General features: G+C 46.6%; 1 protein-coding gene across 2 annotated transcripts in view; it reads left to right on the forward strand.

Annotated features, from left to right (window-relative positions):
- Positions 1–14260, forward strand: part of Abcc4 (ATP binding cassette subfamily C member 4) — a 210971-nt gene that overhangs the window by 140039 nt on the left and 56672 nt on the right. For both annotated transcript variants that reach the window (XM_038310408.1, XM_038310409.1), the window contains one exon: positions 4309–4388. In XM_038310408.1, the coding sequence (XP_038166336.1) occupies positions 4309–4388 (80 nt within the window). The remainder of the gene's footprint in view (positions 1–4308; positions 4389–14260) is intronic.

Below are 14260 nucleotides of genomic sequence, written 5' to 3' on the forward strand. Positions count from 1 at the left end.
TGTGTGAGGCACCTTCCTACTGATCCTCCTAGTAGCCAAATCAGTTTATGTTCCTGCCAGCCATGGGTAAAGGTTGTGATCTTCCCAGCATCCTTTGCCAGCACTTTCTCCTAATGATAACCATCTGATTAGGATCTAGTGTATTCTAATTTTTATGTCTTCTGCAGCTGAAGACCTTGGACTTTTTTCCCCATGTTTCCTAGTCACTTGTATTTCATCATTTGAGAACCATCTATTATATTGTTGTATTGGCCCTGTATTATTACTTCTTGTGTATGTGTATATGTTCATGTGTGTGTACACATTTGTGCAGGTGTATGCCCGTGTGGAGGCCAGAGGTCAATGTTGTTTGTTGTTGTTGTTGTTGTTATTATTATTATTGTCATCGTCATCGTTGACAGGGTCTTTCGCTGAACTTGAAGTGATTAATTCAGCTAGCCTGGCAGGTCAGTGAGCCCATAGATTCTCTTGTCTCTGCTCCCCAGAACTGATGCCCACATGCTGTTGAGCTTGTATTTATGAGTGCTGGGGACCTAGGGTTCCTGCTCACATCCTCATACTCGTGTGGAAAGCACTTTACTGCAAGAACCCTCTCCTCACTTCCAAGCCCAGATGTTAATTGGCTTCTTTGGGTATTTAGAGTTTTCTTTTCTTTTTTCTTTTTAGTTATGTATATATTCTAGGTATTAATCCTCTGTCCAAACATACTTTAGAGTAGTAGTAGTTCTCATCCTTCCTACTGCTGTGACCCTTTAATACAGTTCCTCATGTTGTGGTGACCCCAGTCATAAAATTATTTCATTGCTATTTCGTAATTATAATTTTGCTAATCGTAATGCCAACACCTGATATGTGCCCCCCAAAGGGGTTGTGACCCCCAGGGTTGAGAACAGTCACTTGAGGGAGAGGCGGTGCTGGAAAAGCTGGAAAAGTCCCCAAAAACTAATAGAGGAAAGAGTAGGGAAGAAAGACGTGGAAAGACACAGACTCTGAGAGCAACTGCACTGGCTCGGGAAATAACCCAGAATTAACAGACAGGAGTGCACAGAACTAAGTGCTGCACAGTAAAGGAGACCGTGCCCAGAGTGAGGAGACACCTCCACCAAGGAAGAAAAACTGCTGCTGCAGGTTTGTTTTTAATGCATATGGAGCATGCTCTCTGGCCTCAGCAATCCTGGGCATGGTGGCTGTGCAGAATTGGGGGGGAGGACTGGGGTTCCACAATCCTGCACACTGGCATCGTGTGGCCATCCGACTGTGTGCAGAGACAGTGGCCAAGGAACGACCTGGTCAGTGAGGGAACATGTAGCGTCACCAGGTTTCTTGTGAGAAGCCTGGGAAGGCTGTGATTAAGTGTACAGAAGGCTGTCATGTCAGGAGAAAGTGGTTCTGAGGGCCGAGTGAACAGCAGTAGCATTCCGGTGTTCCAGAGGGCAAGACTCGGTGTAACGTAAGCAGGCTGCTTCTAGCACAAGAGTTTGAAAAGAGGGACTGGATTCTCCTGGGAAGCTCAGTCCCCGCCGCTCACTTCCCCTGACACATTCATTCCAGTGGGGACCACATGTCATTGCCATGACGAGGCATGGCAGAGTGTGGAGGGGACTCACAGGGTTTGATTTGGAGGCCTCTGATTGAGAGGCCTCGAACCCGACATCACAGCCCTGATTTCCTCATCCGCTGCAAGGCTGAAGACTCTGCAAACACTGTTGGTTCTCTTCCGTGCTTTCTGCAGGGAAGTTGCTGCAAGACCCTCTTAGTCACCTTGGTGACTAAGCCTGAAGGCTGTGGGGATCTTTGGCCTGGAGTTGTTGTGTTGACTGTGTAGTGAGGCCTGTTCTCAGTGGTCTGCCTTCCTCTTGTCTTCTGTTGTTAGCTCCCCTTTGCTAGCTCAGACCTGAAGATCCTTGAGTTTAGGAAAATAATTTTGGTGGCGTGGTCCTCTCTCGTGAGCCATCTCGTCGTTGTTAAAGGGTATTTTGAATACCACTCCCCTCCCAACCCCCCACACTTTTTTCATGTATCTAATGATTTTGGTTTGGTTTGTGTGTCTTTGTGTGTGGTGTGTTTTGTGGGGGTGGAGGTGCACGATAGGACTAGATCAAGACCTCTGGTGTCTGCCTGCACACTCTGCATTATTGCCTTCAGACAGAGTCTCTCTTTGAACCGGAACAGTCTACCCTAGGCTGGCCAGCCAGCAAGTTTTTATATCCTACGCATCTCCTCTGGTGGGACACACGCAGCCAGGCCTGGCTTTCTACCTGGGTGCCAGGGATTCAGTTCAGGTCCTTGCAGTCGCTGAACAAATGCTCTTAACTATAAGCTATAATGTTTTTTTTTTCAGTCTTGTTTCTTTGCAAAGTTAAAAACTAGTCATCAGAACCCATAGGGATATCCAGGAGGAATCTGCCTATCTAATTGTAGTGTTCTCTCAGATGTACCTGATTTGGACTGTCTCTTCCCTCTCCAAGCCTGCTCTAGGGAGCAGTAGACAGGGCATCCCTGGGATCCTCAGACATTTAGACTCCGCCCCAGCTATTGCACCAGAATCCACATTTTAACAGTTGAACTTCCTCTTTGGGCGGAATGCTCAGAATCTGGCTAAAAGTCAGTGTTCCACCTCTTTGTTTGCTTTCCAGTACTTGTTAAAAAGCGCCTGGCATCATGACAGGATTCTCTCACACTCATGGGGCCATTTAATCCTCAGGACAAGTCACTAAAGAAGGTGTTATTAAAACTAAGAAGAGATGTCACTGGGCCTGCCAAAGATGTCAGTGAAGTGACATTTTCTAGAGCCTGTGTGTCCCAAGTTGGAACGTTGAGGCCTGCTTGTCTTTGACGTGCACACCCTGTGCTTCCGGGTAGAGCCAGGTGCTCTGGAAGGATTGCAGAGGCAGTGGATGCTCCGTCCCAGTGCTGGCAAGAGTACACCCAGGGCCTCATGTCACATCTGTACCGTGGTCTGCCGAAGCATCAACCAGAAAATAGCTCAGGGAGTTGCCTGCCACAATATAAACTCTTATCAGTCTACCCATCTGTCCATCCATCCACAGATCATCTATCCAAACATCCATCCATCCGTCCATCTATCCATCCATCCATCCATCCATCCGTCCATCTATCCATCCGTCCATCTATCCATCCATCCATCCGTCCATCTATCCATCCGTCCATCTATCCAAACATCTATCCATCCACCCACCCATCCACCCACCCACCCACCCATCCATCCATCCATCCATCCGTCCATCTATCCGTCCGTCCATCTATCCGTCCATCCGTCCGTCCGTCCGTCCGTCCATCCGTCTGTCCATCTATCCGTCCATCCATCCATCCGTCCATCTATCATCCATCCATCTGTCCGTCCGTCCACCCATCAGTGTGTACTTCTCTTTTTTAAAACCATATTATTCAAAATAATGGATGCTTACTAGAAACCAGTTTTGACTGATGCCCTCTGAAGCCTGCACCATATACTATTTTCTTGGGTTCTTCTCCACAGGAAGTGCAGTGGATGGTAGCAACTGATCTTTAATTGTGGAGTATTGTTCTGTTTCCCTGCCTGACTTGCCTTTTGCCTCCTTGGATGTCCAAGCCTACAGCTGTCCCCTTGACACCTGAAAGAGTGACCCTGGTAGTGTGCTCATGATGACACCAGTGTGCTCACGGTGACCCTGGTAGTGTGCTCACGGTGACCCTGGTAGTGTGCTCACGATGACACCAGTGTGCTCACGACTCTGGTAGTGCACTTACTATGCTTCCTCTCATTGGGAAGCATTTCAAGTTTTCCTGGCATATGAGATCCAGGGAACCATCTCCTAGGGCATAAAACACTAAATGTTACAATTTACATTTAGGAAAATTAATTCTCATGATTAAAGAAAAAACTAATATAGCAATTGGAATTTATGCATTTCTGTGTTTGTCATTTTCTTTCCTTTATCTACCTACTTTGTACTTGGATTGACCTAAAAATAAAGGAGCATTCTAAACCCTACCAAGCTGACACTGTCACAGGTTTTCCATTCCTGTGTGAGTGTGTGTGTGTGTGTACATACATATAGATGTATTTTTTTTTAAATCGAGGGCCATGTTGTGCTTCTGAGTCCAGCCCCACTTGGTGGCACTTTGGTTTCCCTTTAGATATTATCCCATATTCTTCTTTGCCACTGACATTGGCTTATTCCATATGAATGCCTGATAGATTAAATACATATGCATTTAAAATATTGTTTTGATTTGTTTGCAAGTTGTTTTTCTTAAAGGGTCTATCTGGGGAGATGTATAATTTCTTATATACTGTGCTTGCAGGAAGAATTTTAAATCGTTTCTCCAAAGACATCGGACATATGGATGACTTGCTCCCCCTGACGTTTCTCGACTTCATCCAGGTATGTAAAATCATGTCGTGTTTTCAAATGCAGAACTGAAGGCCCTGGTTCTTCTTTTCCAGGGCCTTTCCGTGAGGAAAGCAGGGTGGCAGCCGGGCTGTGGGGCCGGAGGTGTGTAATGTTCCCTTAGAAAAGGCCGTGTTTGTAGAAGAAAGGCGCGGTTATGATTCGGAGGCTAGCTTAGCGTGAGTAATGTGTGTGTAGGTGTGGCTGTGCATGCGTGTCAGGGTTGGTTCATGGCAGCTACATGCTGGTAGGTGGCTCTCCGTCTGCCTCCCAGGTATCTGGCGTGGATTTGACTTACTGTGAACACATTTCATAATATAGAAACAATCACCTCTCACGGAAAGATAACCCAGATTAACTAAATTATGCATTGTATTTCCACAAAGGGCAAATATTTACTGAACCGTTTTTTTTTTTCTTGCTGCTTTTTTTTTTTTTGGAGGGGGTGGGGTAAAACCAGGTGTGGTTTCTTACAAAGAAGAGATTAGCAATAATAAGGTGCAAATAATACTTTGTTAGCAAGGACAATAGGAGAGGGGTTATTGCAGATTCAAAGCCTTAAATGCAGGCATGGTTAAGCCAATAATAGGAGGACAGGATCAAAGTCTTCTCAGAAAAGGTCCTTTCTGTTTTCCTAGGCAACTTTCCACATTGATTACTCTGTCTTAAGGTGTCTTTAAAGAAAAAGACAGAATCCCACAGAAATGCCTCCTCCAACATGTTTTGTCTGTGAACTTGAGGCCCAGAGGAATCATGTTGGGTCACCTCATCTCTCATCTCCTCATTCAGTGTTGTTGCTTCTTGTGGTTTTATCTGTTTTGTTTTGCTTTCTTCTGTCATTTAATTCTGTCTACTTTTCAGTGACTCAGGCAGGGGATCTTTTTGTTTTCCCCCAAGCGTTTATTTTGGAGAAGAGACACATCCATCAAAGGCTATGCGTACGTTCAGATCCCAGCTGCTTGTGGCTCCTTGCCTTGAGACTGGACCCCTTTCAGTCTCCTAGCTGCTTGTTTATAGCTGCTCCCTCCAGAAGCCAAGCTGTAGGCAGGAAGTGGCAGCAGGGTCTTCAGTTATGCCCAGTCTTTCTGGGCCCTTCCCCCTTTCTTCTGAGCCAATCACTCAAGTCCAAGCTTAGGTTCGCTTCTGGAACCACCAATCTAAAGAACTGAATGATTGCCTAATGTGGAAAATTAGCTCTGCCCCACCCCCCACCAAAAAAAATCAAGAGTGGGCTACAGTGGTTGCTGGCATCCCTGTTAGTCACCCAGAAAGGGAGCCCAGGCTCTCTGATTGCAAGCTGCGTGGCCCATAGGCAAAGACCTCCCTTCCCACTCCCCTGGGGCTCACGGGTGCAGTCTCTGTACCGCAGATCAACGCACCAGACTCTTTTGCTTCTGTGATCTTTTTTTAAAATGAGTCTTCCTGGATTTAGCTATGTTCTCCATCCCCTAGAAGCATAGAGAGTTGTCTCCCTTACCCTGTAGAGTACAGATCACGTTAAACACATGTTTTGACAGAGATTATTAATTCCTTCTGGAAGCATTTGCAGAGGGTTCTGTTTCTCCACGATCACGAGCTAGGCCAAGGTTGAGTTTTCAGAGCTGACTGGCCCACTGTGTGTTTAGCAGGGTGAGCCTTCCTAATTAGAATCCCTCGTGTGTTTTTGCATTGCCTGTGGCGGGATACACTTGATTCTCGGTTTCAGTAGAAAACGTTCTCAGCATTGCGAGGAGAGAAAATTCTAGTCTTATACTCCAGTTGGACCAGCTGTACCAGGGTCTCTATTATTACCCACTCACACAATCTTGGGACCCTTAACCATTGTTAACTACTTTTGGTGCCAGTTAGTCCATTTCTAGAATCTACCAGAAGAAGGTGAGTTTTGATGCTGGTGTCCCTGCAAAAGGAGTTTTACATAAAGGATAACTCAGCCATCCATCAGGATCCAGCTCTGTTGTCACCCCACCCCCCCCAACCCTGCTTGCAGGTGTCTCTCCTGAGCCTTCCTATAATCCTTTCAGGAAGGAATATTTTCTCCTTTTAAGAATAGTGTTAGCTCGATATGAAAGCCCTGATCCTCTGCCATTGTTCTTGCCCCTTTGAGAGACAGTTCCGGACATTCATTGTTTAAATGGCTGTCAGGAGGAATCAAATAAAACTTGGTAAAGGGACGGCAGCCTTCCCTGGGAGGGTTTGCGTCTGATGAGGGACTGGGCTGCTATGAAGTGCCATGAAGAGTCACTGTGATCATATTTGGTGCCTGCTGCTATATGATCGAGTGAAGATTTTTATGAAAGACACACACACACACACAATGAATTTAACCTATCCTCAAAGAAAGGCCAACAAAAATCTAAATGTAAATTGATTTTTTCTTCTTTTTAAGCCAGATAGGACTCTGTCAGTAGGAAAACTGCCCAGTGGTGTTCTGGGACTCTTAATGGAATCATGTAAACTTAAAATAAACACTATTATGGTAAGCACATAGAATGAAAACTAATTTTCCAAATCAAGTACATTGTATTCAATTCATTTTCCCCAATCAACCAAATGTTTAAAACCTGTTAGTTATAACAGCAATCTCCTGGAAATTAATTAGAAGCCTATTAGCTCTGCTAGCTGAGGCGGATGGCAGGGGGTTGCTCCTTACATTCCTAAACAGTCTCCAGAATTGAACTGCAGCAAGGTCAAAATGACAGCCTCCCTCACCTTCCGGCTGGCCTCACACTGGAGCTTCTGGGGTGCTGGTGGGTATTTGGAGGGTGCTTTTCACAACATTGTGTCTACTCTGCCTCAACTCTTTAACACATTTTTAAACATTTGGACTAAGAATGTAGCTCTCCTGACCTTGCATTCCTGAGACCCTGGGTTCCATTCCTTGCACCACTAAAACAAACAAAAAAAGAACAATAACAATAGCAACAGAAATTTGAGAATTAGCCACCAGATAAACCATTCAAGTCAGGAGACCATTGCCTTTCAATAGTAGCACCTGCTCCCTTCCATAGACTCTGAGGTGTATGCCATTTTCCTCGGGTCTTATTTCCTCTCTCATCCCCTGAGCCAGTTTCCTGGGTCCCTTGAAGGGTTTTTTTTTACCTTCTCTCAAAATTGACCTTAGTAGCAAACTTCCTGTCTGTCCTTGTTCTTAATGTCATCACTAAACCCTGCTGCTGACTTCAGGAGGCTGCAGGCTTTGATGTCTCTCATCAGATCCTGGAAGTCATTACCACTCCTCCTATGTACAGGGAGTTTCCCAGGATGCTCCTGTGCTCAGCTTGGCTGAAGCAGGTGAGTTCAGATGGAGCTGGAGATGAGGCAGTGCCCTCAGAGTGTAAAGATAGAAAGCCAAGCAAGGTTCAGATAAAGACTGCTTGGCTCCTAGTTCCTCCTTACAAAAGATAGGCATACACACATGCTTTACTGGGTAATAAGATTGGATCGCTACAAGTAACATAATGACAGTCATTCCTGTGAACTGCTTAATCCCGAGCGTGTGTACGCCATCAGCTTTCTGAAAGATGATGACAGTTGAGTTGGTTTTGTAAGTCAGTTCAGGACTTAAGTTTCCCTCTGCGTGTGATGCTGAGGAATGGACAGGGTGGGGCCTGAGGACAGGACCCTCCATCTGTGGCAGAGGCCTAGAGTCCATGTGCTCTGAGGAAACCAGTCAGAAGTCTGGGCAGAGATCTGTCATGCCACCACAGGGATGTGCAGGAAGCTCTGTTTAAAATGTGAAGAAAGTTCCTGGCCACATTGAAGTCTAATTTTGTCCTCAGGCGTCAAGGAAAGATTGACATTTCTGTGGACACGGACCGGGTTTGTTTTAAAGTGTCAGCTGTAGGTATTTGATAGTGATAGGGCACGGCAGTGTCACGGCCGTTCTCAGAGTTGGCGCATCGTTGTGAGATGTATGACAGGAGGGCTGAGAAGACACGTCTGGGAGACCGGGCTCCTGGTGCATACACGCGTGTCGTGACTAGAGAGAAAATAGACACAGGAGGACAGTTCTGTCCCTTTTAACTGACAAGCTGTCGCAAGGCATAGAACAGAGCCGAAGGGCATTTTGAATAAAGTATAAATACAAGATTAGAAATAATAATGTAAAACACAAAGCTATATCGGAGTTGCCAGTGGCTGGCAGCTTACCTCTGGCTTAGGAAGTATTGTTCAAAAGTGTTTTACTTTTTCAGGACATTGTGACCCCTTTGAGTATAAACAGGATTTCTAAAGCCAACTCCTCTGTCAAGACAGAATAATTTTCTGCAGGTTAAAACTAGGTGGTGTTGAAGAAATACAGATTAAAATATCAATGCCATCTGACCATCTATCCCTCAGATGAGAAACTGAGCAGAGACAACAGTCTCCGAGCAGGAATTTGACCTTCAGAAGATGAATGTATTGGTAAACTAGCTGAGTGTATGTGTGTGTGTGTGCACGCACACGTGTGTGCGCCCATGTGTGTGCGTGTGTATGTGTATGTGTGCCTGGGTGTGTGTGCGTGCGTGTGCATGTGCATGTATGTCTACGTGTATGCCTGTGTGTGTGCCTGTATGTATTTGCACGCGCGTGCACAGACAGACAGAGAAGGTCATTAACCCACAGTTTAACTCTGATTCCTTATGATCAGCACATTTCAGTAGCATTACTTTAGTTTGTTTTCTTTGTTAATACAGATTTTATCTTACTGTGTGTTTGTTCTCTCGAGTGTCACATGTAGAAGGCAGAGGACTCCTGTGGGAGTTAGTTCTCGCCTTATACCATGTAGTTCCTGGGGACCAATTTGGGTCATCATGCTTGGTGACAGGTGCTCTACCCTCTGGGTCATCTCACCAGCAGCCCATCGTCCCATGTTTTCATAAAGCAGCTATCAAATTATTAATAGATGCCATGTTTTAAAATTTTAGCAGCATTTTAATTAAAATAGTTAGAACTCACTCTTTTTAGTAATATGTTTAATTAAATATATTTGTCACAATTGATGGGAGGATGTTGTGTGACTGTTTTTGTAACTAGATATTTTTGCAAAATACCTTGGCTTTTTCCCAAAAGGAAAACATTTTTTTATATAAACCTGTCCCTTGGGGTTGGACTGTTTCCCGTTCCTGTAGGCTGCCCCTTCCAGCCCCCTAACCTAACCCTGACTTTCAGAGAGAGACTGGGGATGGAGGCAGAGCGTGCATGTTCTTCACTCATCCGCAGTGGCTGTTTCTCTGAAGGGTGAGATGGCCAGTCTCACATAGAGACAGGGAAGCATTTTAGGTATGGTGAAGCATCCCTGTTTAAAGAAAACCAAGGTAGACACAGGAGAGCAGGAAGATTGATGTTGTGGACGCCACAGGAAAGGGGGCGTGTTAAATGCCAAGGTGTGGAGCCATCACGCAGGGGTCCCGGTGACGTGGAGCACAGCGTGTAAGCAGTTGTGGAGTTAAGGGAGAACTCTGTTTGGAATCCAGGGTCAGGGGGCCAGGCCCTTGTGCATTTTAGTCTTTGTAGGAGGATGGAAGGGAGAATAAGAGGCGTGACATGTGTTACAGGGACAGGTCATCTGTCCCGTGAGGACGAGAGTCGTGTGTGTGTGTGTGTGTGTGTGTGTGTGTGTGTGTGTGTGTGTGTGTGGTGAGGGCCAGGCTGTCTCCTTCCTCCCAGAAATGGGATCAGAAATGGTGGCCTGAATCCAGCAGGGAGCAATGCTTGAAGCCCCTGAAGTTACAGCTTACCTGGGCCCCTTCCTCTTGTAAATCCAAACCATTTAAAAGCTGATATACAGGTTTGAGGACTCATTTACCTGAAAGGCCTGAAAACAAGGCAGGGGTAGGCCTCTGTGGCTTGAGGAGAGGCTTTGAGTGCAATGAGAAGGAGGGTATCACCCAAAGCCCCCTGTGACCACGCAGTGGAAGGAGGGTGTGCCACCCAAAGTGTAGTGAGGGGCTGCGGGCCGCTTCCCACCCGGCTCCTGGCCACCCAGCTAGCTTTACCCGAAATAACAACGCACAAATTGTATTCTTTTAAATACTGCCTGGCCCATTATTTCCAGCCTCTTACTCACATCTTGACTAACCCATATCTAATAATCTTTGTAACACCACGAATGGTGTCTTACCGGGAAAGAGTCAGCACATCTGACCTGGTGGCTGGCTTCATCACATCTGGCATCTTTCTGAGGAGAGGCACGGCAGTCTGACTAACTTAGGAGAGGCGTGGCATCTGACTGAGCCATCTACCTCACTTCCTTCTTCCTGTTCTGTCTACTCCACCCACCTAAGGGCTGGCCAAGGCAGTTTCTTTATTAATGAATAAAATCAACACAAACAGAAGACTCTCCCACATCACCAAAGCCCCCTGTGACCACGCAGGGAAGGAGGGTGTGCCACCCAAAGCCCCCTGTGACCACGCAGGGAAGGAGGGTGTGCCACCCAAAGTCCCCTGTGACCATGCAGTGGAAGGAGGGTGTGTCACACAAAGCCTCCTATGACCACTTTCCTCTTAACTGAGGAAGATGAAGGAGATTGGCAGGGACCATTTATTTTTCAAGGATGTACTGAGTACCAAGTATGTTGTAACTAAATTCTTGATGATTTGCTTGTGCTTGACGTATGATAAACCTCAATCATTTTCATTTTTATCACTCCTCGCTAATTTATTCAGAATACTTTTTCTTGTCTAGTACCTTCTCATTCCCTTAAATGAAACCTCTGGTATTGCATCGAGCATTTCCCGATTACACGGAAACCTGCCTGCCACTGGTCCTCTGTTCTCTCTGCTTGACTGTCTGAGCCCTGTGGTGTGTGGAGCAAACTGCCCCCGACTTCTCGACGCGGGCAGCAGACACCTTTGTTCTCTGCTTGAAATGTCGGTGTCTCGGCTGATTCCAGCACGTAACTAAGATTTCTCCCCTGAACCCAAGAATTCCCTATGTTACGGTGGATGAATTTGCTCAGTAGATAGCAGATGATGGCCTCCTGAGGCCAGCCTGGGAATGCCCGGCTCTGGAACAAGGACTTGACCCTTTTCTCACAGTGTAGTGCCCTCTGTGACTCCGTACGCAGATGCATTTATCTTGCTTACGCGTGATGCGTGTCCCAAGGGGCAGGGACCATTCTAGTTACCGGCTCCCTCCACTGACTCCTAGAAGACTAACCAGCAACCAGATAGACCGAGCATGCGTGTGTATGTGTCTGTCTGTCTGTCCGTGTCCGAGTATGTATTCTGTTTGTATACAATTATTGCCCCGCATGGATTCATCCTTTAAAAGGCCAGCAAAGTGGCTGTATTCGTTTCTTTCTGGGTTGCTGTCACAGATATGTGGCCAGAAGTGGAGAAGACACACGCACGGCAGGAAGGCCAGGGCATGAGTGTTTGCAGTGAACCATGGGATGGAATAACAGCACAGGGTACTGAGATAAGACATTGGAAGCAACAAAGGCGATGGGTAGAGGGGCCAGGTCTTGGAGAGACTTGCATCTCAAGTACAAGACCTTAACCGTGTAGTGGTAGGCAGGACAGGGGGAGGAGAGCCCTCAAAGCATAGGATTGTGCTGGAGAGGTCACTGGGCATACTCTCACGTGGGCATCTACATAAGATCGCCATGGGTAAACAGATGCTGCCCCCCCCCCAACTAGGAAGTCTGCACTGAAGGACAGTTCATCCCTCAGGTATATGTCAATCACAAGACTTTTTCATTTTTAAATAGGTTTTCAGGTATCCCAGGATGGCCTTGAACTCTCTGTGTAGCCAAAGATGACCTTTTGCTTCTGATCCCCTCGTCTTCACGTCCCACGTCCTGGGAGAGGAGTCTGTGCTAGCATGCACCCAGTCCATGGTCCTGGGAGTTGAACCTAGGGCTCTGCAGACTAGACAGCCCTCCTAACTGAGCCACAACCTGACCCCAAGGTCAACCCTGAGGCCACCAAACATTGGTCTTGTTTAGTCATACCGTAGTTGCTGGATAAGCTGGGGCTGCTCTCAATTCTAGGTGATGAAGACAGACTGTTTAAAGGCTAATCATGTCTTCCTACCAATGCACGGTCTTCCTTCCTGTGGCCACAGAGCCCCGAAGACCACCTCAGACACTGTGCTTGGTTCTTCAGGAAAAGCTTCGGGTTTAAATGGTGTGAGGGTTGAGTGTGCTGCTGTGTGACTCTGTAGGTGACAGGGTGGCACCATAAGATTCGGGTGTCATGCTTGGTAGAGTCGGGGAGCCGAGAAACCGCCTCTTCTAACTCACATACTGAGGTCTACCGCTTACCTCCTCTGTCCTCACAGAGCCACACATAGAGGTACTTTCTATTTTATAATTTTTTATACTTGTTGATTGCATGTGTGTCCGTGCTCCAGCGTGTTGGTCAGAGGACTCACAGGAGTCAGTTCTCCCTTCGACCGCGCCCATCCCAGAGGTTAAACCCAGGCTGTCAGGCTGGGCGCATGCGCCTCACCGTGGCTTTAGCAATCTCACTGACCCCAGCCTTTCCGTCTTATTTATGATGTGTCTTTTTGATTTGACCTGGAACATGGTTCTTCATCATCAGAAGTACTGTCTTGGAGCCTCTCCTGCTTCAGAATTTCACAACTTGCTTGTCTTTCCCAGTCTTCTCTGTGGATTCCGATGGGTGTTCTCTGGAAGTCTGAATTCAGTCTTGAAGCAGTTGGTACAGCTTCTGCCTCCTGGTGCAGGATCCAGACTCTGAGAGACTTATCATCCAGGGCTCAGGATGTGTTTTAGTGGTAAGGTTTCAATGTATCGTCCAGGATGGCTCTGAACTCCCGGGCTCAAATGGCCTTTCTGTCTCAGGTTCTCAGGTAGATAGAGTGGCAGACAGCTCTTTCCCGTCATGTCTGGCTGAGCTCCCCTCCCCTACCCCAGGTCTGGAGATCTAACCCAGAGCTGGGTAACTACTGTACACTGAGCTACATATCAGTGGCATGTCAACAGAACTTGTCAAGTGAAAAAGGGTATAGTTTTTAAAATCCAACATTACTCCTAAGTGAGAGAAATTGTTTGATAAATGGTAATCATCTTATTTTCCATGTGTTGCCTTAAGATCTGACACATACCAAACGCATAAATACTGCCACGGGAGCTTGTATCCAGATATTGGGTTTGTTGGTCCTGGTGATTCTAAGGTTTTCTTTTTTATTCAGTACCACACCACCAGTGTCCGCTGTTTTCAGAATAGACCGCTGAGCAGTAAATATTTCATATTAACCTAATTTCCATACAATTTCCAAAGCTCCCGTGGTGCTCAGGAACGTCTGGTAAAGGGCCTCACTTTGTCTTGCAGTCTGGCAGCTATCATCCTCGCTTCCAGGGTCTTCCTGCTAACAAAACAATTGAAAATGAAGTTACGAGGCAGGAATAGTTACTTGGCATTTTAGTGGGGTTCTGGGGGTGGGAGGATTTTTCTGAGCGCACAAACTTGCATGCAGCTGCCTTCTGCAAAATGCTGTCAACTGATTTAGGAGAACCGCATTGCAAAACCTTTCTTCCCCACCTCACACCCCTCATCCAAAATAAATAAATAAATAAGGCCAGCAGCTTGACTGAGCTTAAATAACTGACTTTTCATAGCCTTTCACGGCACACAAAGGGCTAATCCCGAGGCTACTTGAGCCACCAATGCAGGCAGTAGTGGGGACCACCACTGAACATACCGTTCCCTCCTCCCTGCACACAAAACACATTGACTGCCGCTTTATGAAGTGAAAATGCCAAGCCAAAGGAGGAGTGAAGGAGGCATCCCTTGGTCGCTTCTTCCTGGGGGGCGGGGGCGGGGCGAGAGAAAGCTCTGCATCTGGATATGGGGAACAAAGCCAGACTAAGACTCCAGGATAATAGGTTGGGTCACCGGCTTTTATAGAAGCACAA

The sequence above is a fragment of the Arvicola amphibius genome, chromosome 13 (assembly GCF_903992535.2).
Source record: "Arvicola amphibius chromosome 13, mArvAmp1.2, whole genome shotgun sequence".
Taxonomy (NCBI): domain Eukaryota; kingdom Metazoa; phylum Chordata; class Mammalia; order Rodentia; family Cricetidae; genus Arvicola; species Arvicola amphibius.